Source organism: Myotis daubentonii, chromosome 6 (assembly GCF_963259705.1).
Source record: "Myotis daubentonii chromosome 6, mMyoDau2.1, whole genome shotgun sequence".
Lineage (NCBI taxonomy): Eukaryota > Metazoa > Chordata > Mammalia > Chiroptera > Vespertilionidae > Myotis > Myotis daubentonii.
This window is the reverse complement of record NC_081845.1, coordinates 102,088,792-102,116,542: the sequence shown is the minus strand read 5'-3', so window position 1 is coordinate 102,116,542 and position 27,751 is coordinate 102,088,792. Positions and strand designations below refer to the sequence as shown.

The 27,751-nt window shown below is 56.9% G+C and overlaps 5 protein-coding genes across 5 annotated transcripts; all 5 read left to right on the top strand.

Moving 5' to 3' along the window:
• Nucleotides 1–2,705: 2,705 nt before the first annotated feature.
• Nucleotides 2,706–3,698, top strand: LOC132237671 (aly/REF export factor 2-like). The gene is made up of 2 exons (XM_059702290.1): nucleotides 2,706–2,769; nucleotides 2,968–3,698. Exons 1-2 carry the CDS (start codon nucleotides 2,706–2,708, stop codon nucleotides 3,696–3,698), a joined length of 795 nt encoding a protein of 264 aa, XP_059558273.1.
• A 4,304-nt stretch (nucleotides 3,699–8,002) lies between these two features.
• Nucleotides 8,003–8,995, top strand: LOC132237669 (aly/REF export factor 2-like). The gene is made up of 2 exons (XM_059702289.1): nucleotides 8,003–8,066; nucleotides 8,265–8,995. The coding sequence occupies exons 1-2, from the start codon at nucleotides 8,003–8,005 to the stop codon at nucleotides 8,993–8,995; spliced, it is 795 nt and encodes a 264-aa protein (XP_059558272.1).
• Nucleotides 8,996–13,344: 4,349 nt separating this feature from the next.
• Nucleotides 13,345–14,337, top strand: LOC132237668 (aly/REF export factor 2-like). Its single transcript, XM_059702288.1, has 2 exons — nucleotides 13,345–13,408; nucleotides 13,607–14,337. Exons 1-2 carry the CDS (start codon nucleotides 13,345–13,347, stop codon nucleotides 14,335–14,337), a joined length of 795 nt encoding a protein of 264 aa, XP_059558271.1.
• Nucleotides 14,338–18,701: 4,364 nt separating this feature from the next.
• LOC132237667 (aly/REF export factor 2-like) lies at nucleotides 18,702–19,694 on the top strand. The gene is made up of 2 exons (XM_059702287.1): nucleotides 18,702–18,765; nucleotides 18,964–19,694. Exons 1-2 carry the CDS (start codon nucleotides 18,702–18,704, stop codon nucleotides 19,692–19,694), a joined length of 795 nt encoding a protein of 264 aa, XP_059558270.1.
• Nucleotides 19,695–24,011: 4,317 nt separating this feature from the next.
• On the top strand, nucleotides 24,012–25,004 carry LOC132237666 (aly/REF export factor 2-like). Its single transcript, XM_059702286.1, has 2 exons — nucleotides 24,012–24,075; nucleotides 24,274–25,004. The coding sequence occupies exons 1-2, from the start codon at nucleotides 24,012–24,014 to the stop codon at nucleotides 25,002–25,004; spliced, it is 795 nt and encodes a 264-aa protein (XP_059558269.1).
• Nucleotides 25,005–27,751: the final 2,747 nt, after the last annotated feature.

Here is a 27,751-nt window from a genome sequence, read left to right as displayed (position 1 = left end):
ACTTCAAAGAGCTCTCCCCTGTGGTCCAGGAGACTGGCAAGCAGGTGATCCGGGAGCAGCAGCCGCGGCCGCAGCCGCAGCCGCAGCAAGAACACGGGACTGAGGAAAGCCAGGGCTATGGCTGGCGGAGCCCTGCCCAGCCCAGCGTCGGGGAGTCCAGGGCTGCAGCTTCGGAGGAGCAGCCCGTTCCGTTTCTTCTGGCTGTGGACGTGGGCTCGAGAGACCAGAATTACCCCCAGAGCCAGCAGGATGTGTTCCTATGTCCTGGAAACCGTTAGTGTGCACTTACCTACCTTCGTCTCCGCCAGGCGCCGCCCTGGGGTCTTCATCCTGTTCGATGAGAACCACTTCGGGTTCCTCTGGCTGTCGGCAAAACACTTCATCCTGTTTGGCAGAGTCCAGAACACCTTCCAGAATGGGGAGGCACCATCCCTGCAGGCCTTCCTGGGGATGCCCTGGAACATTCAGTCCGGGCCCCCTGGAAGGAGCAGCTTGCATGCACTTTGAAGACTGGATCTTCTGACTGGGTTTAAAAAACAAAACAAAACAAACAAACAAACAAACAGGCAAAAACCCTCCTCTTAAAATTAAAAACACACACACACACAACTTCTTAAAAGAAAAACAAAAAACAGCCCTGCCCACACACACACACACACACACACACACACACACACACACACAGGCTTGCACGCGCGGGAGCGCGAAATAAAATAATAATAATAATAATAATAATAATAATAATAAAAATAAAAAATAAGCCCTCCTTAGTAATGACATTAATCCAGCCTTTCAATGCTTTCAACCCTTCGGCAAGCCCATGCGGCCCGGCCCGTACTTGGTCTCTGGACAGGGGCCTGAGCATTCATCCAGAGAGGGAGCTGGACCCGAGGGCCCAGCCCAAGCATGGCATAAGAGCCCGTCCCGCCCTCTGCTGGTCGAGTAGCGCTAATGCAAGTCACCCTCCCGCAGCCACCTCTGGGGAAGGCAGAAACAGGTGCCGGGACTTGACCTGAGGGGGGAAGGACAAGCCAGCAGGGGGCGCGCCGCCTACGAGAAGGCAGGGGCTGAAGGGTGCTCATGGATGCCGACGGACCATTCACATCAAGGAGCGTCTGTGCGTGACTGGGTGTTTACGTCCGCAGTCACGCACAGACAAGCACTCGCCGCACTCAGACCCTGCTCCGAAGGGCCCCACAGACACAGGGACGAGTCATGCCCTCCCTCGGTAGGGCTAAGCTGTTTGACTGCAGACAGATGGCATTCTCTCCCTAGGCCCCCACTCTGCACCCTGTTCAGAAGGGTACCCTCGCCCTGGCCCTCAGCTTCTTCAACTCCAGCTTCCCGTCTTCCTGAGAACTGACCCGTTTATGCAAATCAATTTCACCTGACTCAGCCTCAGTGTCCTCTTCCAGAGATGGGTTCATGTCGCCTGCAAGGTGTCCCTGCTCCCACCACACTGGAAGCCCTCAAGGTGCCATTGGCACCTGGGCCCGCCCAAGGGAGGGGCCAAACCCTAAGCTGCTTTTCTGTAGGGAGATGCCTCCAGGGATATGCCTCTAGGGGCGTGGGGGTGTAGTGTGGGGAGTTGGGGGGGGGGTGTCTGGAACATTTCACAGAAATGCAGTAAACACCAACACAAGCACACACACACACAACTGTGGTACATCTACCCAGTGGAAGACTACACTGCGGTAATAAAGTGGGAAGAAGAAGGAATTCTTGCCAGCATGGATGGAACTGGAGAGCATTATGCTAAGTGAAATTCGCCAGTCAGAGAAAATTGAATACCACATGATCTCACTCATTTGTGGAATACAGAGAACAACATAGACTGACGAACAGGGACAGATCCATACACATCTATACCCCCGCTCTCTGACGGGGCTGTTTGACTGCTGGTGGCCTCTGGCGTCCTGGGCTCAGAGCTAAGTAACGAAAGCATACACATTTTATTCACATCCACCTCAGCCTCTGCCTCCCATGACCTCCAAGGGCCGCTACGTCCGGTGGGTTTGCGTCTCCGGTCTCCCCCTCCCCCATCCCGCACACCCCCCCTCCCACTCCCCCTCCCCCCCCCCATGCAAATGGGACGGATGTTTTCAAGGGTCCATTGCCGAGAGATAGAATCAATTGCAATGAATGAAGAGAAATGAGCACAGAAATAAGAAAAAAAAAATAATAACATAAAGTAAAATAAAACCCGCCAACACTCTTCACGGGTCCCGGGTCGGAGGAGCCTGCCCAAGAGGCGCCCGCCGGTCAAGCACCCCAGGCATAGCAGCCACTTTCAGGAGAACCTTTCCTTGAGATGCGCCACCTGCCCCACCCTAAGGTTGGGGTCTCCCAAACGGTGACGCTTCATTCCTGGGAGCGGCTGATTGGTGGGCCTCTCTGGCTCCTCCCACCCACCACCGCTCTGGGACTATATAAGAAGGGGCGGCAGCACCTGGCAGGGTCTATGGTTCACAGACCTTCTCAGCCCTGAAGAAGGCGCGTCTGAACTCTGTTGTCTCCGTCTGAACAGCTGTCTGCGTGTCATTTCTGCTTCCGCGAGGAGTCCGTCCACACCTTTGGGAATCCCAGGGCCTGGACCCCAACATCTGGGGCCCGCTCAGGAACAGCTCCGGCGCCCGCGCGCGCTGCAAGGGAAGGGCCGGCGTGCTTCCCGCACGGGCTCGATCTGAGGCCGATTCCGGCCCGCCATGGCCGACAAAGTCAACATGTCTCTGGACGACATCATTGGGCCGAACCGGAGCCAGCGGGGCGGCAGCGGCGGGGCTAGGGACCGAAGCCAGGACCGAGGCCGGGACCGAGGCTGGGACCGAGGCCGGGACCGAGGCCGGGACCGAGGCTGGGACCGAGGCCGGGACCGAGGCCGGGACCGAGGCTGGGACCGAGGCCGGGACCGAGGCCGGGCCGGCTCCCAGGGAGGCCGCAATGGCGGAGCGCAAACCACCGCTCCAGTGAGCCGGGGCGGCGGGCCGTTCCGGAACCGGGCGGCCCTCGACCGAGGCAGGAACCGGCCGGCGCCCTACAGCAGGCCGCTGAGACAGCTTCCCGACGAGTGGCAACACGACCGCTGCCGCAGGGGCTTGGGCAGGGGCGCCGGCCCGGTGACCGGGGGGAAGCTGCTTCTGTCCAACCTGGCCTTCGGAGTGTCCGACGAGGACGTCCAGCAGCTGTTTGCGGAGTTCGGGCCTCTGAAGAAGGCCGGGGTCCACTACGACCGCTCCGGCCGCAGCCTGGGAACAGGCCACGTGCACTTTGCGCGGAAGGCAGACGCCCTCGAAGCCATGAGACAGTACCACGGCGCCCCTTTGGATGGCCGTCCCCTCAACATCCAGCTCGTCACCTCACAGATACACACGCAGCGCAGCCCGGTACAGAGTGTCAACAGGGGCGGGGTGACTCCACACCGAGGATCTGGAGGCTTGGGCGGAGGCAGCCGGGCTACAGGCCGGGGCACCGGACGCAATTCACAGCAACAGATCTCTGCGGAGGAGTTGGACGCTCAGCTGGACGCTTACAACTCCATGAGGAGCACCAAAAGGTTGGACGCCCAGGTGAACACTGGCGGCGCGCTGAGGGGCACCAAAAAGTGGGACTCCCAGAAGGACGCTTACAACCCGATGGGGGGCACCGAGGAGTTGGACGCCCAGCTGGACGCTTCCGACGCCATGATGGACACCAGCTAAAGCACCACCCAGCCAGTGCGTGCGTGCTGGAGCTAGGCCTGGAAACCGTCTCGCGGTGCTTCCCGAGGGCGGGCTGGCGGGGACCTGTGGCCAATTGGGGAGTTGTTTCTTCTGTTTTCAAATAGGATTGGAAACTCATGCAAAGTTTTCTCTTTAACGTTTATTTTATTAAAATAAAATTCCGAAAAACACCTGTGCTGTACCTAGTCATTTTGGGGATCAATTCTACTGGTAGCTATTGTGGAGGAGCTGGCGTTTTCACCTTGGCCATAATAAACAGAAATGGGTCTATTCAAAACCAACCAACCAACCAACCAACCAACCAACCAACCAACCAACAAACCAAACAAACAAAAAAACAAACAAAGAAACTACTTCCCTCAACAACAACAAAAATCATAAATACAAAACAAAACAAACAAACAAAAAAAAAAAAAACCTCCAAAAACAAAATACCTCCAAACAAAACAAAACAAAACAAAAAAAAAACTTCAAAAAAAAAAAAAAAAAGGAAAACAAACAAACAAAAAAACCTCCATAGAAAACACGCTGATGCAGCCTTTCAACGTTCTGACGCTTCGGCAAGCCCAGATGGCCAGGCCCGAACCTGGTCTCTGGGCGGGGGCCTGGCCATTCATCCACAGAGGGAGGGGGATGGGGGGTGGGGGTGGGGGAGGGGCGGTCGACCAGATGGCCTGGACCTGACACAGTCTTTGGCTGTGGATAACAGAGATTGGGTTGACTGGGGCCTGGGCCAAAGAGCTGGTCCCGCCCTCGGCTGGCCGAGAAGCGCCAAAGCAAGCCACCCTCCTGCAGCCGGAGCCAGGTGCCTGGACTTGACCGGAGCGGGGAAGGACGAGCAGGGGGCACGCTGTCTGCAAGAAGGCAGGGGCCGAAGGGTGGTCATGGATGCCGACCGACCATTCAGATCCAGAAGTGTCCGTGCGTGACTGCGGTTTTACACACACAGACGCACACGCGCACACGCACACGCACACGCAGAAGCACACCCACACCCACACCCACACCCACACACCTCCCCCCACTCCCGCCTGCACCCGCACCCGCACCAACAACACAAAGGTATTCATCCACCTTTGTGTAGTAAAAAGTATACTTGTGCAATGTTTTGTACTCGTATTATTCTGTGCTACGAAAACGGGGAAGTTAAAACGCGGGATTTGGGGCGGCCGGTAAAAGAGAGGGTAAAAGAGAGGGATTGACCTTTGCCCTTTCAAAATGGCGGCTGACTGGTTTGGCTCCGTGGACAGAGCATCGGCGTGCGGACTAAAGGGTCCCAGGTCCGATTCCAGCCGAGGGCATATACCTCGCTTGTGGGCACATGCCCAGCAGGAGGTCTGCAGGAGGCAGCTGATTGAGGTTTCTCCATCTTTGAGGTTTCTAATTCTCTATCCCCCTTCCTTCCACACGGTAAGAAGATCATTAGATAGATATTTAAAAGCAAAATGGCGGCTGCCAAGTCACCGGAGCCCAAATGGCGGGAAGTATGCCAGGGTCCCCCACATCACGGGACAGTGCATGAACACCAAGTTAGAGATCCACCTCATGCGCCGCATCCACCCGCCAGACGGCGAGATCTTCCGCAACTTCAAAGAGCTCTCCCCTGTGGTCCAGGAGACTGGCAAGCAGGTGATCCGGGAGCAGCAGCCGCGGCCGCAGCCGCAGCAAGAACACGGGACTGAGGAAAGCCAGGGCTATGGCTGGCGGAGCCCTGCCCAGCCCAGCGTCGGGGAGTCCAGGGCTGCAGCTTCGGAGGAGCAGCCCGTTCCGTTTCTTCTGGCTGTGGACGTGGGCTCGAGAGACCAGAATTACCCCCAGAGCCAGCAGGATGTGTTCCTATGTCCTGGAAACCGTTAGTGTGCACTTACCTACCTTCGTCTCCGCCAGGCGCCGCCCTGGGGTCTTCATCCTGTTCGATGAGAACCACTTCGGGTTCCTCTGGCTGTCGGCAAAACACTTCATCCTGTTTGGCAGAGTCCAGAACACCTTCCAGAATGGGGAGGCACCATCCCTGCAGGCCTTCCTGGGGATGCCCTGGAACATTCAGTCCGGGCCCCCTGGAAGGAGCAGCTTGCATGCACTTTGAAGACTGGATCTTCTGACTGGGTTTAAAAAACAAAACAAAACAAACAAACAAACAAACAGGCAAAAACCCTCCTCTTAAAATTAAAAACACACACACACACAACTTCTTAAAAGAAAAACAAAAAACAGCCCTGCCACACACACACACACACACACACACACACACACACACACACAGGCTTGCACGCGCGGGAGCGCGAAATAAAATAATAATAATAATAATAATAATAATAATAATAAAAATAAAAAATAAGCCCTCCTTAGTAATGACATTAATCCAGCCTTTCAATGCTTTCAACCCTTCGGCAAGCCCATGCGGCCCGGCCCGTACTTGGTCTCTGGACAGGGGCCTGAGCATTCATCCAGAGAGGGAGCTGGACCCGAGGGCCCAGCCCAAGCATGGCATAAGAGCCCGTCCCGCCCTCTGCTGGTCGAGTAGCGCTAATGCAAGTCACCCTCCCGCAGCCACCTCTGGGGAAGGCAGAAACAGGTGCCGGGACTTGACCTGAGGGGGGAAGGACAAGCCAGCAGGGGGCGCGCCGCCTACGAGAAGGCAGGGGCTGAAGGGTGCTCATGGATGCCGACGGACCATTCACATCAAGGAGCGTCTGTGCGTGACTGGGTGTTTACGTCCGCAGTCACGCACAGACAAGCACTCGCCGCACTCAGACCCTGCTCCGAAGGGCCCCACAGACACAGGGACGAGTCATGCCCTCCCTCGGTAGGGCTAAGCTGTTTGACTGCAGACAGATGGCATTCTCTCCCTAGGCCCCCACTCTGCACCCTGTTCAGAAGGGTACCCTCGCCCTGGCCCTCAGCTTCTTCAACTCCAGCTTCCCGTCTTCCTGAGAACTGACCCGTTTATGCAAATCAATTTCACCTGACTCAGCCTCAGTGTCCTCTTCCAGAGATGGGTTCATGTCGCCTGCAAGGTGTCCCTGCTCCCACCACACTGGAAGCCCTCAAGGTGCCATTGGCACCTGGGCCCGCCCAAGGGAGGGGCCAAACCCTAAGCTGCTTTTCTGTAGGGAGATGCCTCCAGGGATATGCCTCTAGGGGCGTGGGGGTGTAGTGTGGGGAGTGGGGGGGGTGTGTGTGTCTGGAACATTTCACAGAAATGCAGTAAACACCAACACGAACACACACACACACACACAACTGTGGTACATCTACCCAGTGGAAGACTACACTGCGGTAATAAAGTGGGAAGAAGATTGCCAGCATGGATGGAACTGGAGAGCATTATGCTAAGTGAAATTCGCCAGTCAGAGAAAATTGAATACCACATGATCTCACTCATTTGTGGAATACAGAGAACAACATAGACTGACGAACAGGGACAGATCCATACACATCTATACCCCCGCTCTCTGACGGGGCTGTTTGACTGCTGGTGGCCTCTGGCGTCCTGGGCTCAGAGCTAAGTAACGAAAGCATACACATTTTATTCACATCCACCTCAGCCTCTGCCTCCCATGACCTCCAAGGGCCGCTACGTCCGGTGGGTTTGCGTCTCCGGTCTCCCCCTCCCCCATCCCGCACACCCCCCCTCCCACTCCCCCTCCCCCCCCCCCATGCAAATGGGACGGATGTTTTCAAGGGTCCATTGCCGAGAGATAGAATCAATTGCAATGAATGAAGAGAAATGAGCACAGAAATAAGAAAAAAAAAATAATAACATAAAGTAAAATAAAACCCGCCAACACTCTTCACGGGTCCCGGGTCGGAGGAGCCTGCCCAAGAGGCGCCCGCCGGTCAAGCACCCCAGGCATAGCAGCCACTTTCAGGAGAACCTTTCCTTGAGATGCGCCACCTGCCCCACCCTAAGGTTGGGGTCTCCCAAACGGTGACGCTTCATTCCTGGGAGCGGCTGATTGGTGGGCCTCTCTGGCTCCTCCCACCCACCACCGCTCTGGGACTATATAAGAAGGGGCGGCAGCACCTGGCAGGGTCTATGGTTCACAGACCTTCTCAGCCCTGAAGAAGGCGCGTCTGAACTCTGTTGTCTCCGTCTGAACAGCTGTCTGCGTGTCATTTCTGCTTCCGCGAGGAGTCCGTCCACACCTTTGGGAATCCCAGGGCCTGGACCCCAACATCTGGGGCCCGCTCAGGAACAGCTCCGGCGCCCGCGCGCGCTGCAAGGGAAGGGCCGGCGTGCTTCCCGCACGGGCTCGATCTGAGGCCGATTCCGGCCCGCCATGGCCGACAAAGTCAACATGTCTCTGGACGACATCATTGGGCCGAACCGGAGCCAGCGGGGCGGCAGCGGCGGGGCTAGGGACCGAAGCCAGGACCGAGGCCGGGACCGAGGCTGGGACCGAGGCCGGGACCGAGGCCGGGACCGAGGCTGGGACCGAGGCCGGGACCGAGGCCGGGACCGAGGCTGGGACCGAGGCCGGGACCGAGGCCGGGCCGGCTCCCAGGGAGGCCGCAATGGCGGAGCGCAAACCACCGCTCCAGTGAGCCGGGGCGGCGGGCCGTTCCGGAACCGGGCGGCCCTCGACCGAGGCAGGAACCGGCCGGCGCCCTACAGCAGGCCGCTGAGACAGCTTCCCGACGAGTGGCAACACGACCGCTGCCGCAGGGGCTTGGGCAGGGGCGCCGGCCCGGTGACCGGGGGGAAGCTGCTTCTGTCCAACCTGGCCTTCGGAGTGTCCGACGAGGACGTCCAGCAGCTGTTTGCGGAGTTCGGGCCTCTGAAGAAGGCCGGGGTCCACTACGACCGCTCCGGCCGCAGCCTGGGAACAGGCCACGTGCACTTTGCGCGGAAGGCAGACGCCCTCGAAGCCATGAGACAGTACCACGGCGCCCCTTTGGATGGCCGTCCCCTCAACATCCAGCTCGTCACCTCACAGATACACACGCAGCGCAGCCCGGTACAGAGTGTCAACAGGGGCGGGGTGACTCCACACCGAGGATCTGGAGGCTTGGGCGGAGGCAGCCGGGCTACAGGCCGGGGCACCGGACGCAATTCACAGCAACAGATCTCTGCGGAGGAGTTGGACGCTCAGCTGGACGCTTACAACTCCATGAGGAGCACCAAAAGGTTGGACGCCCAGGTGAACACTGGCGGCGCGCTGAGGGGCACCAAAAAGTGGGACTCCCAGAAGGACGCTTACAACCCGATGGGGGGCACCGAGGAGTTGGACGCCCAGCTGGACGCTTCCGACGCCATGATGGACACCAGCTAAAGCACCACCCAGCCAGTGCGTGCGTGCTGGAGCTAGGCCTGGAAACCGTCTCGCGGTGCTTCCCGAGGGCGGGCTGGCGGGGACCTGTGGCCAATTGGGGAGTTGTTTCTTCTGTTTTCAAATAGGATTGGAAACTCATGCAAAGTTTTCTCTTTAACGTTTATTTTATTAAAATAAAATTCCGAAAAACACCTGTGCTGTACCTAGTCATTTTGGGGATCAATTCTACTGGTAGCTATTGTGGAGGAGCTGGCGTTTTCACCTTGGCCATAATAAACAGAAATGGGTCTATTCAAAACCAACCAACCAACCAACCAACCAACCAACCAACCAACCAACAAACCAAACAAACAAAAAAACAAACAAAGAAACTACTTCCCTCAACAACAAAAATCATAAATACAAAACAAAACAAACAAAAAAAAAAAAAAAACCTCCAAAAACAAAATACCTCCAAACAAAACAAAACAAAACAAAAAAAAAACTTCAAAAAAAAAAAAAAAAAGTAAAACAAACAAACAAAAAAACCTCCATAGAAAACACGCTGATGCAGCCTTTCAACGTTCTGACGCTTCGGCAAGCCCAGATGGCCAGGCCCGAACCTGGTCTCTGGGCGGGGGCCTGGCCATTCATCCACAGAGGGAGGGGGATGGGGGGTGGGGGTGGGGGAGGGGCGGTCGACCAGATGGCCTGGACCTGACACAGTCTTTGGCTGTGGATAACAGAGATTGGGTTGACTGGGGCCTGGGCCAAAGAGCTGGTCCCGCCCTCGGCTGGCCGAGAAGCGCCAAAGCAAGCCACCCTCCTGCAGCCGGAGCCAGGTGCCTGGACTTGACCGGAGCGGGGAAGGACGAGCAGGGGGCACGCTGTCTGCAAGAAGGCAGGGGCCGAAGGGTGGTCATGGATGCCGACCGACCATTCAGATCCAGAAGTGTCCGTGCGTGACTGCGGTTTTACACACACAGACGCACACGCGCACACGCACACGCACACGCAGAAGCACACCCACACCCACACCCACACCCACACACCTCCCCCCACTCCCGCCTGCACCCGCACCCGCACCAACAACACAAAGGTATTCATCCACCTTTGTGTAGTAAAAAGTATACTTGTGCAATGTTTTGTACTCGTATTATTCTGTGCTACGAAAACGGGGAAGTTAAAACGCGGGATTTGGGGCGGCCGGTAAAAGAGAGGGTAAAAGAGAGGGATTGACCTTTGCCCTTTCAAAATGGCGGCTGACTGGTTTGGCTCCGTGGACAGAGCATCGGCGTGCGGACTAAAGGGTCCCAGGTCCGATTCCAGCCGAGGGCATATACCTCGCTTGTGGGCACATGCCCAGCAGGAGGTCTGCAGGAGGCAGCTGATTGAGGTTTCTCCATCTTTGAGGTTTCTAATTCTCTATCCCCCTTCCTTCCACACGGTAAGAAGATCATTAGATAGATATTTAAAAGCAAAATGGCGGCTGCCAAGTCACCGGAGCCCAAATGGCGGGAAGTATGCCAGGGTCCCCCACATCACGGGACAGTGCATGAACACCAAGTTAGAGATCCACCTCATGCGCCGCATCCACCCGCCAGACGGCGAGATCTTCCGCAACTTCAAAGAGCTCTCCCCTGTGGTCCAGGAGACTGGCAAGCAGGTGATCCGGGAGCAGCAGCCGCGGCCGCAGCCGCAGCAAGAACACGGGACTGAGGAAAGCCAGGGCTATGGCTGGCGGAGCCCTGCCCAGCCCAGCGTCGGGGAGTCCAGGGCTGCAGCTTCGGAGGAGCAGCCCGTTCCGTTTCTTCTGGCTGTGGACGTGGGCTCGAGAGACCAGAATTACCCCCAGAGCCAGCAGGATGTGTTCCTATGTCCTGGAAACCGTTAGTGTGCACTTACCTACCTTCGTCTCCGCCAGGCGCCGCCCTGGGGTCTTCATCCTGTTCGATGAGAACCACTTCGGGTTCCTCTGGCTGTCGGCAAAACACTTCATCCTGTTTGGCAGAGTCCAGAACACCTTCCAGAATGGGGAGGCACCATCCCTGCAGGCCTTCCTGGGGATGCCCTGGAACATTCAGTCCGGGCCCCCTGGAAGGAGCAGCTTGCATGCACTTTGAAGACTGGATCTTCTGACTGGGTTTAAAAAACAAAACAAAACAAACAAACAAACAAACAGGCAAAAACCCTCCTCTTAAAATTAAAAACACACACACACACAACTTCTTAAAAGAAAAACAAAAAACAGCCCTGCCCACACACACACACACACACACACACACACACACACACACACACAGGCTTGCACGCGCGGGAGCGCGAAATAAAATAATAATAATAATAATAATAATAATAATAATAATAATAATAAAAATAAAAAATAAGCCCTCCTTAGTAATGACATTAATCCAGCCTTTCAATGCTTTCAACCCTTCGGCAAGCCCATGCGGCCCGGCCCGTACTTGGTCTCTGGACAGGGGCCTGAGCATTCATCCAGAGAGGGAGCTGGACCCGAGGGCCCAGCCCAAGCATGGCATAAGAGCCCGTCCCGCCCTCTGCTGGTCGAGTAGCGCTAATGCAAGTCACCCTCCCGCAGCCACCTCTGGGGAAGGCAGAAACAGGTGCCGGGACTTGACCTGAGGGGGGAAGGACAAGCCAGCAGGGGGCGCGCCGCCTACGAGAAGGCAGGGGCTGAAGGGTGCTCATGGATGCCGACGGACCATTCACATCAAGGAGCGTCTGTGCGTGACTGGGTGTTTACGTCCGCAGTCACGCACAGACAAGCACTCGCCGCACTCAGACCCTGCTCCGAAGGGCCCCACAGACACAGGGACGAGTCATGCCCTCCCTCGGTAGGGCTAAGCTGTTTGACTGCAGACAGATGGCATTCTCTCCCTAGGCCCCCACTCTGCACCCTGTTCAGAAGGGTACCCTCGCCCTGGCCCTCAGCTTCTTCAACTCCAGCTTCCCGTCTTCCTGAGAACTGACCCGTTTATGCAAATCAATTTCACCTGACTCAGCCTCAGTGTCCTCTTCCAGAGATGGGTTCATGTCGCCTGCAAGGTGTCCCTGCTCCCACCACACTGGAAGCCCTCAAGGTGCCATTGGCACCTGGGCCCGCCCAAGGGAGGGGCCAAACCCTAAGCTGCTTTTCTGTAGGGAGATGCCTCCAGGGATATGCCTCTAGGGGCGTGGGGGTGTAGTGTGGGGAGTGGGGGGGGGTGTGTGTGTCTGGAACATTTCACAGAAATGCAGTAAACACCAACACGAACACACACACACACACACACACACACACACACACACACACACACACAAAACTGTGGTACATCTACCCAGTGGAAGACTACACTGCGGTAATAAAGTGGGAAGAAGAAGGAATTCTTGCCAGCATGGATGGAACTGGAGAGCATTATGCTAAGTGAAATTCGCCAGTCAGAGAAAATTGAATACCACATGATCTCACTCATTTGTGGAATACAGAGAACAACATAGACTGACGAACAGGGACAGATCCATACACATCTATACCCCCGCTCTCTGACGGGGCTGTTTGACTGCTGGTGGCCTCTGGCGTCCTGGGCTCAGAGCTAAGTAACGAAAGCATACACATTTTATTCACATCCACCTCAGCCTCTGCCTCCCATGACCTCCAAGGGCCGCTACGTCCGGTGGGTTTGCGTCTCCGGTCTCCCCCTCCCCCATCCCGCACACCCCCCCTCCCACTCCCCCTCCCCCCCCCCATGCAAATGGGACGGATGTTTTCAAGGGTCCATTGCCGAGAGATAGAATCAATTGCAATGAATGAAGAGAAATGAGCACAGAAATAAGAAAAAAAAAATAATAACATAAAGTAAAATAAAACCCGCCAACACTCTTCACGGGTCCCGGGTCGGAGGAGCCTGCCCAAGAGGCGCCCGCCGGTCAAGCACCCCAGGCATAGCAGCCACTTTCAGGAGAACCTTTCCTTGAGATGCGCCACCTGCCCCACCCTAAGGTTGGGGTCTCCCAAACGGTGACGCTTCATTCCTGGGAGCGGCTGATTGGTGGGCCTCTCTGGCTCCTCCCACCCACCACCGCTCTGGGACTATATAAGAAGGGGCGGCAGCACCTGGCAGGGTCTATGGTTCACAGACCTTCTCAGCCCTGAAGAAGGCGCGTCTGAACTCTGTTGTCTCCGTCTGAACAGCTGTCTGCGTGTCATTTCTGCTTCCGCGAGGAGTCCGTCCACACCTTTGGGAATCCCAGGGCCTGGACCCCAACATCTGGGGCCCGCTCAGGAACAGCTCCGGCGCCCGCGCGCGCTGCAAGGGAAGGGCCGGCGTGCTTCCCGCACGGGCTCGATCTGAGGCCGATTCCGGCCCGCCATGGCCGACAAAGTCAACATGTCTCTGGACGACATCATTGGGCCGAACCGGAGCCAGCGGGGCGGCAGCGGCGGGGCTAGGGACCGAAGCCAGGACCGAGGCCGGGACCGAGGCTGGGACCGAGGCCGGGACCGAGGCCGGGACCGAGGCTGGGACCGAGGCCGGGACCGAGGCCGGGACCGAGGCTGGGACCGAGGCCGGGACCGAGGCCGGGCCGGCTCCCAGGGAGGCCGCAATGGCGGAGCGCAAACCACCGCTCCAGTGAGCCGGGGCGGCGGGCCGTTCCGGAACCGGGCGGCCCTCGACCGAGGCAGGAACCGGCCGGCGCCCTACAGCAGGCCGCTGAGACAGCTTCCCGACGAGTGGCAACACGACCGCTGCCGCAGGGGCTTGGGCAGGGGCGCCGGCCCGGTGACCGGGGGGAAGCTGCTTCTGTCCAACCTGGCCTTCGGAGTGTCCGACGAGGACGTCCAGCAGCTGTTTGCGGAGTTCGGGCCTCTGAAGAAGGCCGGGGTCCACTACGACCGCTCCGGCCGCAGCCTGGGAACAGGCCACGTGCACTTTGCGCGGAAGGCAGACGCCCTCGAAGCCATGAGACAGTACCACGGCGCCCCTTTGGATGGCCGTCCCCTCAACATCCAGCTCGTCACCTCACAGATACACACGCAGCGCAGCCCGGTACAGAGTGTCAACAGGGGCGGGGTGACTCCACACCGAGGATCTGGAGGCTTGGGCGGAGGCAGCCGGGCTACAGGCCGGGGCACCGGACGCAATTCACAGCAACAGATCTCTGCGGAGGAGTTGGACGCTCAGCTGGACGCTTACAACTCCATGAGGAGCACCAAAAGGTTGGACGCCCAGGTGAACACTGGCGGCGCGCTGAGGGGCACCAAAAAGTGGGACTCCCAGAAGGACGCTTACAACCCGATGGGGGGCACCGAGGAGTTGGACGCCCAGCTGGACGCTTCCGACGCCATGATGGACACCAGCTAAAGCACCACCCAGCCAGTGCGTGCGTGCTGGAGCTAGGCCTGGAAACCGTCTCGCGGTGCTTCCCGAGGGCGGGCTGGCGGGGACCTGTGGCCAATTGGGGAGTTGTTTCTTCTGTTTTCAAATAGGATTGGAAACTCATGCAAAGTTTTCTCTTTAACGTTTATTTTATTAAAATAAAATTCCGAAAAACACCTGTGCTGTACCTAGTCATTTTGGGGATCAATTCTACTGGTAGCTATTGTGGAGGAGCTGGCGTTTTCACCTTGGCCATAATAAACAGAAATGGGTCTATTCAAAACCAACCAACCAACCAACCAACCAACCAACCAACCAACAAACCAAACAAACAAAAAAACAAACAAAGAAACTACTTCCCTCAACAACAACAAAAATCATAAATACAAAACAAAACAAAACAAAACAAAAAAAAAAAACTCCAAAAACAAAATACCTCCAAACAAAACAAAACAAAACAAAAAAAAAACTTCAAAAAAAAAAAAAAAAACTTCAAAAAAAAAAAAAAAAAGGAAAACAAACAAACAAAAAAACCTCCATAGAAAACACGCTGATGCAGCCTTTCAACGTTCTGACGCTTCGGCAAGCCCAGATGGCCAGGCCCGAACCTGGTCTCTGGGCGGGGGCCTGGCCATTCATCCACAGAGGGAGGGGGATGGGGGGTGGGGGTGGGGGAGGGGCGGTCGACCAGATGGCCTGGACCTGACACAGTCTTTGGCTGTGGATAACAGAGATTGGGTTGACTGGGGCCTGGGCCAAAGAGCTGGTCCCGCCCTCGGCTGGCCGAGAAGCGCCAAAGCAAGCCACCCTCCTGCAGCCGGAGCCAGGTGCCTGGACTTGACCGGAGCGGGGAAGGACGAGCAGGGGGCACGCTGTCTGCAAGAAGGCAGGGGCCGAAGGGTGGTCATGGATGCCGACCGACCATTCAGATCCAGAAGTGTCCGTGCGTGACTGCGGTTTTACACACACAGACGCACACGCGCACACGCACACGCACACGCAGAAGCACACCCACACCCACACCCACACCCACACACCTCCCCCCACTCCCGCCTGCACCCGCACCCGCACCAACAACACAAAGGTATTCATCCACCTTTGTGTAGTAAAAAGTATACTTGTGCAATGTTTTGTACTCGTATTATTCTGTGCTACGAAAACGGGGAAGTTAAAACGCGGGATTTGGGGCGGCCGGTAAAAGAGAGGGTAAAAGAGAGGGATTGACCTTTGCCCTTTCAAAATGGCGGCTGACTGGTTTGGCTCCGTGGACAGAGCATCGGCGTGCGGACTAAAGGGTCCCAGGTCCGATTCCAGCCGAGGGCATATACCTCGCTTGTGGGCACATGCCCAGCAGGAGGTCTGCAGGAGGCAGCTGATTGAGGTTTCTCCATCTTTGAGGTTTCTAATTCTCTATCCCCCTTCCTTCCACACGGTAAGAAGATCATTAGATAGATATTTAAAAGCAAAATGGCGGCTGCCAAGTCACCGGAGCCCAAATGGCGGGAAGTATGCCAGGGTCCCCCACATCACGGGACAGTGCATGAACACCAAGTTAGAGATCCACCTCATGCGCCGCATCCACCCGCCAGACGGCGAGATCTTCCGCAACTTCAAAGAGCTCTCCCCTGTGGTCCAGGAGACTGGCAAGCAGGTGATCCGGGAGCAGCAGCCGCGGCCGCAGCCGCAGCCGCAGCAAGAACACGGGACTGAGGAAAGCCAGGGCTATGGCTGGCGGAGCCCTGCCCAGCCCAGCGTCGGGGAGTCCAGGGCTGCAGCTTCGGAGGAGCAGCCCGTTCCGTTTCTTCTGGCTGTGGACGTGGGCTCGAGAGACCAGAATTACCCCCAGAGCCAGCAGGATGTGTTCCTATGTCCTGGAAACCGTTAGTGTGCACTTACCTACCTTCGTCTCCGCCAGGCGCCGCCCTGGGGTCTTCATCCTGTTCGATGAGAACCACTTCGGGTTCCTCTGGCTGTCGGCAAAACACTTCATCCTGTTTGGCAGAGTCCAGAACACCTTCCAGAATGGGGAGGCACCATCCCTGCAGGCCTTCCTGGGGATGCCCTGGAACATTCAGTCCGGGCCCCCTGGAAGGAGCAGCTTGCATGCACTTTGAAGACTGGATCTTCTGACTGGGTTTAAAAAACAAAACAAAACAAACAAACAAACAAACAGGCAAAAACCCTCCTCTTAAAATTAAAAACACACACACACACAACTTCTTAAAAGAAAAACAAAAAACAGCCCTGCCCACACACACACACACACACACACACACACACACACACACACACACAGGCTTGCACGCGCGGGAGCGCGAAATAAAATAATAATAATAATAATAATAATAATAATAATAAAAATAAAAAATAAGCCCTCCTTAGTAATGACATTAATCCAGCCTTTCAATGCTTTCAACCCTTCGGCAAGCCCATGCGGCCCGGCCCGTACTTGGTCTCTGGACAGGGGCCTGAGCATTCATCCAGAGAGGGAGCTGGACCCGAGGGCCCAGCCCAAGCATGGCATAAGAGCCCGTCCCGCCCTCTGCTGGTCGAGTAGCGCTAATGCAAGTCACCCTCCCGCAGCCACCTCTGGGGAAGGCAGAAACAGGTGCCGGGACTTGACCTGAGGGGGGAAGGACAAGCCAGCAGGGGGCGCGCCGCCTACGAGAAGGCAGGGGCTGAAGGGTGCTCATGGATGCCGACGGACCATTCACATCAAGGAGCGTCTGTGCGTGACTGGGTGTTTACGTCCGCAGTCACGCACAGACAAGCACTCGCCGCACTCAGACCCTGCTCCGAAGGGCCCCACAGACACAGGGACGAGTCATGCCCTCCCTCGGTAGGGCTAAGCTGTTTGACTGCAGACAGATGGCATTCTCTCCCTAGGCCCCCACTCTGCACCCTGTTCAGAAGGGTACCCTCGCCCTGGCCCTCAGCTTCTTCAACTCCAGCTTCCCGTCTTCCTGAGAACTGACCCGTTTATGCAAATCAATTTCACCTGACTCAGCCTCAGTGTCCTCTTCCAGAGATGGGTTCATGTCGCCTGCAAGGTGTCCCTGCTCCCACCACACTGGAAGCCCTCAAGGTGCCATTGGCACCTGGGCCCGCCCAAGGGAGGGGCCAAACCCTAAGCTGCTTTTCTGTAGGGAGATGCCTCCAGGGATATGCCTCTAGGGGCGTGGGGGTGTAGTGTGGGGAGTGGGGGGGGTGTGTGTGTCTGGAACATTTCACAGAAATGCAGTAAACACCAACACGAACACACACACACACACACACACACACACACACACACACACACACAACTGTGGTACATCTACCCAGTGGAAGACTACACTGCGGTAATAAAGTGGGAAGAAGAAGGAATTCTTGCCAGCATGGATGGAACTGGAGAGCATTATGCTAAGTGAAATTCGCCAGTCAGAGAAAATTGAATACCACATGATCTCACTCATTTGTGGAATACAGAGAACAACATAGACTGACGAACAGGGACAGATCCATACACATCTATACCCCCGCTCTCTGACGGGGCTGTTTGACTGCTGGTGGCCTCTGGCGTCCTGGGCTCAGAGCTAAGTAACGAAAGCATACACATTTTATTCACATCCACCTCAGCCTCTGCCTCCCATGACCTCCAAGGGCCGCTACGTCCGGTGGGTTTGCGTCTCCGGTCTCCCCCTCCCCCATCCCGCACACCCCCCCTCCCACTCCCCCTCCCCCCCCCCATGCAAATGGGACGGATGTTTTCAAGGGTCCATTGCCGAGAGATAGAATCAATTGCAATGAATGAAGAGAAATGAGCACAGAAATAAGAAAAAAAAAATAATAACATAAAGTAAAATAAAACCCGCCAACACTCTTCACGGGTCCCGGGTCGGAGGAGCCTGCCCAAGAGGCGCCCGCCGGTCAAGCACCCCAGGCATAGCAGCCACTTTCAGGAGAACCTTTCCTTGAGATGCGCCACCTGCCCCACCCTAAGGTTGGGGTCTCCCAAACGGTGACGCTTCATTCCTGGGAGCGGCTGATTGGTGGGCCTCTCTGGCTCCTCCCACCCACCACCGCTCTGGGACTATATAAGAAGGGGCGGCAGCACCTGGCAGGGTCTATGGTTCACAGACCTTCTCAGCCCTGAAGAAGGCGCGTCTGAACTCTGTTGTCTCCGTCTGAACAGCTGTCTGCGTGTCATTTCTGCTTCCGCGAGGAGTCCGTCCACACCTTTGGGAATCCCAGGGCCTGGACCCCAACATCTGGGGCCCGCTCAGGAACAGCTCCGGCGCCCGCGCGCGCTGCAAGGGAAGGGCCGGCGTGCTTCCCGCACGGGCTCGATCTGAGGCCGATTCCGGCCCGCCATGGCCGACAAAGTCAACATGTCTCTGGACGACATCATTGGGCCGAACCGGAGCCAGCGGGGCGGCAGCGGCGGGGCTAGGGACCGAAGCCAGGACCGAGGCCGGGACCGAGGCTGGGACCGAGGCCGGGACCGAGGCCGGGACCGAGGCTGGGACCGAGGCCGGGACCGAGGCCGGGACCGAGGCTGGGACCGAGGCCGGGACCGAGGCCGGGCCGGCTCCCAGGGAGGCCGCAATGGCGGAGCGCAAACCACCGCTCCAGTGAGCCGGGGCGGCGGGCCGTTCCGGAACCGGGCGGCCCTCGACCGAGGCAGGAACCGGCCGGCGCCCTACAGCAGGCCGCTGAGACAGCTTCCCGACGAGTGGCAACACGACCGCTGCCGCAGGGGCTTGGGCAGGGGCGCCGGCCCGGTGACCGGGGGGAAGCTGCTTCTGTCCAACCTGGCCTTCGGAGTGTCCGACGAGGACGTCCAGCAGCTGTTTGCGGAGTTCGGGCCTCTGAAGAAGGCCGGGGTCCACTACGACCGCTCCGGCCGCAGCCTGGGAACAGGCCACGTGCACTTTGCGCGGAAGGCAGACGCCCTCGAAGCCATGAGACAGTACCACGGCGCCCCTTTGGATGGCCGTCCCCTCAACATCCAGCTCGTCACCTCACAGATACACACGCAGCGCAGCCCGGTACAGAGTGTCAACAGGGGCGGGGTGACTCCACACCGAGGATCTGGAGGCTTGGGCGGAGGCAGCCGGGCTACAGGCCGGGGCACCGGACGCAATTCACAGCAACAGATCTCTGCGGAGGAGTTGGACGCTCAGCTGGACGCTTACAACTCCATGAGGAGCACCAAAAGGTTGGACGCCCAGGTGAACACTGGCGGCGCGCTGAGGGGCACCAAAAAGTGGGACTCCCAGAAGGACGCTTACAACCCGATGGGGGGCACCGAGGAGTTGGACGCCCAGCTGGACGCTTCCGACGCCATGATGGACACCAGCTAAAGCACCACCCAGCCAGTGCGTGCGTGCTGGAGCTAGGCCTGGAAACCGTCTCGCGGTGCTTCCCGAGGGCGGGCTGGCGGGGACCTGTGGCCAATTGGGGAGTTGTTTCTTCTGTTTTCAAATAGGATTGGAAACTCATGCAAAGTTTTCTCTTTAACGTTTATTTTATTAAAATAAAATTCCGAAAAACACCTGTGCTGTACCTAGTCATTTTGGGGATCAATTCTACTGGTAGCTATTGTGGAGGAGCTGGCGTTTTCACCTTGGCCATAATAAACAGAAATGGGTCTATTCAAAACCAACCAACCAACCAACCAACCAACCAACCAACCAACCAACAAACCAAACAAACAAAAAAACAAACAAAGAAACTACTTCCCTCAACAACAACAAAAATCATAAATACAAAACAAAACAAACAAACAAAAAAAAAAAAAACCTCCAAAAACAAAATACCTCCAAACAAAACAAAACAAAACAAAAAAAAAACTTCAAAAAAAAAAAAAAAAAGGAAAACAAACAAACAAAAAAACCTCCATAGAAAACACGCTGATGCAGCCTTTCAACGTTCTGACGCTTCGGCAAGCCCAGATGGCCAGGCCCGAACCTGGTCTCTGGGCGGGGGCCTGGCCATTCATCCACAGAGGGAGGGGGATGGGGGGTGGGGGTGGGGGAGGGGCGGTCGACCAGATGGCCTGGACCTGACACAGTCTTTGGCTGTGGATAACAGAGATTGGGTTGACTGGGGCCTGGGCCAAAGAGCTGGTCCCGCCCTCGGCTGGCCGAGAAGCGCCAAAGCAAGCCACCCTCCTGCAGCCGGAGCCAGGTGCCTGGACTTGACCGGAGCGGGGAAGGACGAGCAGGGGGCACGCTGTCTGCAAGAAGGCAGGGGCCGAAGGGTGGTCATGGATGCCGACCGACCATTCAGATCCAGAAGTGTCCGTGCGTGACTGCGGTTTTACACACACAGACGCACACGCGCACACGCACACGCACACGCAGAAGCACACCCACACCCACACCCACACCCACACACCTCCCCCCACTCCCGCCTGCACCCGCACCCGCACCAACAACACAAAGGTATTCATCCACCTTTGTGTAGTAAAAAGTATACTTGTGCAATGTTTTGTACTCGTATTATTCTGTGCTACGAAAACGGGGAAGTTAAAACGCGGGATTTGGGGCGGCCGGTAAAAGAGAGGGTAAAAGAGAGGGATTGACCTTTGCCCTTTCAAAATGGCGGCTGACTGGTTTGGCTCCGTGGACAGAGCATCGGCGTGCGGACTAAAGGGTCCCAGGTCCGATTCCAGCCGAGGGCATATACCTCGCTTGTGGGCACATGCCCAGCAGGAGGTCTGCAGGAGGCAGCTGATTGAGGTTTCTCCATCTTTGAGGTTTCTAATTCTCTATCCCCCTTCCTTCCACACGGTAAGAAGATCATTAGATAGATATTTAAAAGCAAAATGGCGGCTGCCAAGTCACCGGAGCCCAAATGGCGGGAAGTATGCCAGGGTCCCCCACATCACGGGACAGTGCATGAACACCAAGTTAGAGATCCACCTCATGCGCCGCATCCACCCGCCAGACGGCGAGATCTTCCGCAACTTCAAAGAGCTCTCCCCTGTGGTCCAGGAGACTGGCAAGCAGGTGATCCGGGAGCAGCAGCCGCGGCCGCAGCCGCAGCAAGAACACGGGACTGAGGAAAGCCAGGGCTATGGCTGGCGGAGCCCTGCCCAGCCCAGCGTCGGGGAGTCCAGGGCTGCAGCTTCGGAGGAGCAGCCCGTTCCGTTTCTTCTGGCTGTGGACGTGGGCTCGAGAGACCAGAATTACCCCCAGAGCCAGCAGGATGTGTTCCTATGTCCTGGAAACCGTTAGTGTGCACTTACCTACCTTCGTCTCCGCCAGGCGCCGCCCTGGGGTCTTCATCCTGTTCGATGAGAACCACTTCGGGTTCCTCTGGCTGTCGGCAAAACACTTCATCCTGTTTGGCAGAGTCCAGAACACCTTCCAGAATGGGGAGGCACCATCCCTGCAGGCCTTCCTGGGGATGCCCTGGAACATTCAGTCCGGGCCCCCTGGAAGGAGCAGCTTGCATGCACTTTGAAGACTGGATCTTCTGACTGGGTTTAAAAAACAAAACAAAACAAACAAACAAACAAACAGGCAAAAACCCTCCTCTTAAAATTAAAAACACACACACACACAACTTCTTAAAAGAAAAACAAAAAACAGCCCTGCCCACACACACACACACACACACACACACACACACACACACACACACAGGCTTGCACGCGCGGGAGCGCGAAATAAAATAATAATAATAATAATAATAATAATAATAATAAAAATAAAAAATAAGCCCTCCTTAGTAATGACATTAATCCAGCCTTTCAATGCTTTCAACCCTTCGGCAAGCCCATGCGGCCCGGCCCGTACTTGGTCTCTGGACAGGGGCCTGAGCATTCATCCAGAGAGGGAGCTGGACCCGAGGGCCCAGCCCAAGCATGGCATAAGAGCCCGTCCCGCCCTCTGCTGGTCGAGTAGCGCTAATGCAAGTCACCCTCCCGCAGCCACCTCTGGGGAAGGCAGAAACAGGTGCCGGGACTTGACCTGAGGGGGGAAGGACAAGCCAGCAGGGGGCGCGCCGCCTACGAGAAGGCAGGGGCTGAAGGGTGCTCATGGATGCCGACGGACCATTCACATCAAGGAGCGTCTGTGCGTGACTGGGTGTTTACGTCCGCAGTCACGCACAGACAAGCACTCGCCGCACTCAGACCCTGCTCCGAAGGGCCCCACAGACACAGGGACGAGTCATGCCCTCCCTCGGTAGGGCTAAGCTGTTTGACTGCAGACAGATGGCATTCTCTCCCTAGGCCCCCACTCTGCACCCTGTTCAGAAGGGTACCCTCGCCCTGGCCCTCAGCTTCTTCAACTCCAGCTTCCCGTCTTCCTGAGAACTGACCCGTTTATGCAAATCAATTTCACCTGACTCAGCCTCAGTGTCCTCTTCCAGAGATGGGTTCATGTCGCCTGCAAGGTGTCCCTGCTCCCACCACACTGGAAGCCCTCAAGGTGCCATTGGCACCTGGGCCCGCCCAAGGGAGGGGCCAAACCCTAAGCTGCTTTTCTGTAGGGAGATGCCTCCAGGGATATGCCTCTAGGGGCGTGGGGGTGTAGTGTGGGGAGTGGGGGGGGTGTGTGTGTCTGGAACATTTCACAGAAATGCAGTAAACACCAACACGAACACACACACACACACACAACTGTGGTACATCTACCCAGTGGAAGACTACACTGCGGTAATAAAGTGGGAAGAAGAAGGAATTCTTGCCAGCATGGATGGAACTGGAGAGCATTATGCTAAGTGAAATTCGCCAGTCAGAGAAAATTGAATACCACATGATCTCACTCATTTGTGGAATACAGAGAACAACATAGACTGACGAACAGGGACAGATCCATACACATCTATACCCCCGCTCTCTGACGGGGCTGTTTGACTGCTGGTGGCCTCTGGCGTCCTGGGCTCAGAGCTAAGTAACGAAAGCATACACATTTTATTCACATCCACCTCAGCCTCTGCCTCCCATGACCTCCAAGGGCCGCTACGTCCGGTGGGTTTGCGTCTCCGGTCTCCCCCTCCCCCATCCCGCACACCCCCCCTCCCACTCCCCCTCCCCCCCCCCCATGCAAATGGGACGGATGTTTTCAAGGGTCCATTGCCGAGAGATAGAATCAATTGCAATGAATGAAGAGAAATGAGCACAGAAATAAGAAAAAAAAAATAATAACATAAAGTAAAATAAAACCCGCCAACACTCTTCACGGGTCCCGGGTCGGAGGAGCCTGCCCAAGAGGCGCCCGCCGGTCAAGCACCCCAGGCATAGCAGCCACTTTCAGGAGAACCTTTCCTTGAGATGCGCCACCTGCCCCACCCTAAGGTTGGGGTCTCCCAAACGGTGACGCTTCATTCCTGGGAGCGGCTGATTGGTGGGCCTCTCTGGCTCCTCCCACCCACCACCGCTCTGGGACTATATAAGAAGGGGCGGCAGCACCTGGCAGGGTCTATGGTTCACAGACCTTCTCAGCCCTGAAGAAGGCGCGTCTGAACTCTGTTGTCTCCGTCTGAACAGCTGTCTGCGTGTCATTTCTGCTTCCGCGAGGAGTCCGTCCACACCTTTGGGAATCCCAGGGCCTGGACCCCAACATCTGGGGCCCGCTCAGGAACAGCTCCGGCGCCCGCGCGCGCTGCAAGGGAAGGGCCGGCGTGCTTCCCGCACGGGCTCGATCTGAGGCCGATTCCGGCCCGCCATGGCCGACAAAGTCAACATGTCTCTGGACGACATCATTGGGCCGAACCGGAGCCAGCGGGGCGGCAGCGGCGGGGCTAGGGACCGAAGCCAGGACCGAGGCCGGGACCGAGGCTGGGACCGAGGCCGGGACCGAGGCCGGGACCGAGGCTGGGACCGAGGCCGGGACCGAGGCCGGGACCGAGGCTGGGACCGAGGCCGGGACCGAGGCCGGGCCGGCTCCCAGGGAGGCCGCAATGGCGGAGCGCAAACCACCGCTCCAGTGAGCCGGGGCGGCGGGCCGTTCCGGAACCGGGCGGCCCTCGACCGAGGCAGGAACCGGCCGGCGCCCTACAGCAGGCCGCTGAGACAGCTTCCCGACGAGTGGCAACACGACCGCTGCCGCAGGGGCTTGGGCAGGGGCGCCGGCCCGGTGACCGGGGGGAAGCTGCTTCTGTCCAACCTGGCCTTCGGAGTGTCCGACGAGGACGTCCAGCAGCTGTTTGCGGAGTTCGGGCCTCTGAAGAAGGCCGGGGTCCACTACGACCGCTCCGGCCGCAGCCTGGGAACAGGCCACGTGCACTTTGCGCGGAAGGCAGACGCCCTCGAAGCCATGAGACAGTACCACGGCGCCCCTTTGGATGGCCGTCCCCTCAACATCCAGCTCGTCACCTCACAGATACACACGCAGCGCAGCCCGGTACAGAGTGTCAACAGGGGCGGGGTGACTCCACACCGAGGATCTGGAGGCTTGGGCGGAGGCAGCCGGGCTACAGGCCGGGGCACCGGACGCAATTCACAGCAACAGATCTCTGCGGAGGAGTTGGACGCTCAGCTGGACGCTTACAACTCCATGAGGAGCACCAAAAGGTTGGACGCCCAGGTGAACACTGGCGGCGCGCTGAGGGGCACCAAAAAGTGGGACTCCCAGAAGGACGCTTACAACCCGATGGGGGGCACCGAGGAGTTGGACGCCCAGCTGGACGCTTCCGACGCCATGATGGACACCAGCTAAAGCACCACCCAGCCAGTGCGTGCGTGCTGGAGCTAGGCCTGGAAACCGTCTCGCGGTGCTTCCCGAGGGCGGGCTGGCGGGGACCTGTGGCCAATTGGGGAGTTGTTTCTTCTGTTTTCAAATAGGATTGGAAACTCATGCAAAGTTTTCTCTTTAACGTTTATTTTATTAAAATAAAATTCCGAAAAACACCTGTGCTGTACCTAGTCATTTTGGGGATCAATTCTACTGGTAGCTATTGTGGAGGAGCTGGCGTTTTCACCTTGGCCATAATAAACAGAAATGGGTCTATTCAAAACCAACCAACCAACCAACCAACCAACCAACCAACCAACAAACCAAACAAACAAAAAAACAAACAAAGAAACTACTTCCCTCAACAACAACAAAAATCATAAATACAAAACAAAACAAACAAACAAAAAAAAAAAAAACCTCCAAAAACAAAATACCTCCAAACAAAACAAAACAAAACAAAAAAAAAACTTCAAAAAAAAAAAAAAAAAGGAAAACAAACAAACAAAAAAACCTCCATAGAAAACACGCTGATGCAGCCTTTCAACGTTCTGACGCTTCGGCAAGCCCAGATGGCCAGGCCCGAACCTGGTCTCTGGGCGGGGGCCTGGCCATTCATCCACAGAGGGAGGGGGATGGGGGGTGGGGGTGGGGGAGGGGCGGTCAACCAGATGGCCTGGACCTGACACAGTCTTTGGCTGTGGATAACAGAGATTGGGTTGACTGGGGCCTGGGCCAAAGAGCTGGTCCCGCCCTCGGCTGGCCGAGAAGCGCCAAAGCAAGCCACCCTCCTGCAGCCGGAGCCAGGTGCCTGGACTTGACCGGAGCGGGGAAGGACGAGCAGGGGGCACGCTGTCTGCAAGAAGGCAGGGGCCGAAGGGTGGTCATGGATGCCGACCGACCATTCAGATCCAGAAGTGTCCGTGCGTGACTGCGGTTTTACACACACAGACGCACACGCGCACACGCACACGCACACGCAGAAGCACACCCACACCCACACCCACACCCACACACCTCCCCCCACTCCCGCCTGCACCCGCACCCGCACCAACAACACAAAGGTATTCATCCACCTTTGTGTAGTAAAAAGTATACTTGTGCAATGTTTTGTACTCGTATTATTCTGTGCTACGAAAACGGGGAAGTTAAAACGCGGGATTTGGGGCGGCCGGTAAAAGAGAGGGTAAAAGAGAGGGATTGACCTTTGCCCTTTCAAAATGGCGGCTGACTGGTTTGGCTCCGTGGACAGAGCATCGGCGTGCGGACTAAAGGGTCCCAGGTCCGATTCCAGCCGAGGGCATATACCTCGCTTGTGGGCACATGCCCAGCAGGAGGTCTGCAGGAGGCAGCTGATTGAGGTTTCTCCATCTTTGAGGTTTCTAATTCTCTATCCCCCTTCCTTCCACACGGTAAGAAGATCATTAGATAGATATTTAAAAGCAAAATGGCGGCTGCCAAGTCACCGGAGCCCAAATGGCGGGAAGTATGCCAGGGTCCCCCACATCACGGGACAGTGCATGAACACCAAGTTAGAGATCCACCTCATGCGCCGCATCCACCCGCCAGACGGCGAGATCTTCCGCAACTTCAAAGAGCTCTCCCCTGTGGTCCAGGAGACTGGCAAGCAGGTGATCCGGGAGCAGCAGCCGCGGCCGCAGCCGCAGCAAGAACACGGGACTGAGGAAAGCCAGGGCTATGGCTGGCGGAGCCCTGCCCAGCCCAGCGTCGGGGAGTCCAGGGCTGCAGCTTCGGAGGAGCAGCCCGTTCCGTTTCTTCTGGCTGTGGACGTGGGCTCGAGAGACCAGAATTACCCCCAGAGCCAGCAGGATGTGTTCCTATGTCCTGGAAACCGTTAGTGTGCACTTACCTACCTTCGTCTCCGCCAGGCGCCGCCCTGGGGTCTTCATCCTGTTCGATGAGAACCACTTCGGGTTCCTCTGGCTGTCGGCAAAACACTTCATCCTGTTTGGCAGAGTCCAGAACACCTTCCAGAATGGGGAGGCACCATCCCTGCAGGCCTTCCTGGGGATGCCCTGGAACATTCAGTCCGGGCCCCCTGGAAGGAGCAGCTTGCATGCACTTTGAAGACTGGATCTTCTGACTGGGTTTAAAAAACAAAACAAAACAAACAAACAAACAAACAGGCAAAAACCCTCCTCTTAAAATTAAAAACACACACACACACAACTTCTTAAAAGAAAAACAAAAAACAGCCCTGCCCACACACACACACACACACACACACACACACACACACACACAGGCTTGCACGCGCGGGAGCGCGAAATAAAATAATAATAATAATAATAATAATAATAATAAAAATAAAAAATAAGCCCTCCTTAGTAATGACATTAATCCAGCCTTTCAATGCTTTCAACCCTTCGGCAAGCCCATGCGGCCCGGCCCGTACTTGGTCTCTGGACAGGGGCCTGAGCATTCATCCAGAGAGGGAGCTGGACCCGAGGGCCCAGCCCAAGCATGGCATAAGAGCCCGTCCCGCCCTCTGCTGGTCGAGTAGCGCTAATGCAAGTCACCCTCCCGCAGCCACCTCTGGGGAAGGCAGAAACAGGTGCCGGGACTTGACCTGAGGGGGGAAGGACAAGCCAGCAGGGGGCGCGCCGCCTACGAGAAGGCAGGGGCTGAAGGGTGCTCATGGATGCCGACGGACCATTCACATCAAGGAGCGTCTGTGCGTGACTGGGTGTTTACGTCCGCAGTCACGCACA

Bases quoted from the DNA above. Each gene is read 5' to 3' on its own strand.
- LOC132237671 (XM_059702290.1), top strand. From the start codon at position 2,706: ATGGCCGACAAAGTCAACATGTCTCTGGACGACATCATTGGGCCGAAC. The intron at 2,770-2,967 runs GCAGCGGCGGGG...CCACCGCTCCAG, and splicing joins GAACCGGAGCCAGCGGGGCG to TGAGCCGGGGCGGCGGGCCG.
- LOC132237666 (XM_059702286.1), top strand. From the start codon at position 24,012: ATGGCCGACAAAGTCAACATGTCTCTGGACGACATCATTGGGCCGAAC. The intron at 24,076-24,273 runs GCAGCGGCGGGG...CCACCGCTCCAG, and splicing joins GAACCGGAGCCAGCGGGGCG to TGAGCCGGGGCGGCGGGCCG.
- LOC132237668 (XM_059702288.1), top strand. From the start codon at position 13,345: ATGGCCGACAAAGTCAACATGTCTCTGGACGACATCATTGGGCCGAAC. The intron at 13,409-13,606 runs GCAGCGGCGGGG...CCACCGCTCCAG, and splicing joins GAACCGGAGCCAGCGGGGCG to TGAGCCGGGGCGGCGGGCCG.
- LOC132237669 (XM_059702289.1), top strand. From the start codon at position 8,003: ATGGCCGACAAAGTCAACATGTCTCTGGACGACATCATTGGGCCGAAC. The intron at 8,067-8,264 runs GCAGCGGCGGGG...CCACCGCTCCAG, and splicing joins GAACCGGAGCCAGCGGGGCG to TGAGCCGGGGCGGCGGGCCG.
- LOC132237667 (XM_059702287.1), top strand. From the start codon at position 18,702: ATGGCCGACAAAGTCAACATGTCTCTGGACGACATCATTGGGCCGAAC. The intron at 18,766-18,963 runs GCAGCGGCGGGG...CCACCGCTCCAG, and splicing joins GAACCGGAGCCAGCGGGGCG to TGAGCCGGGGCGGCGGGCCG.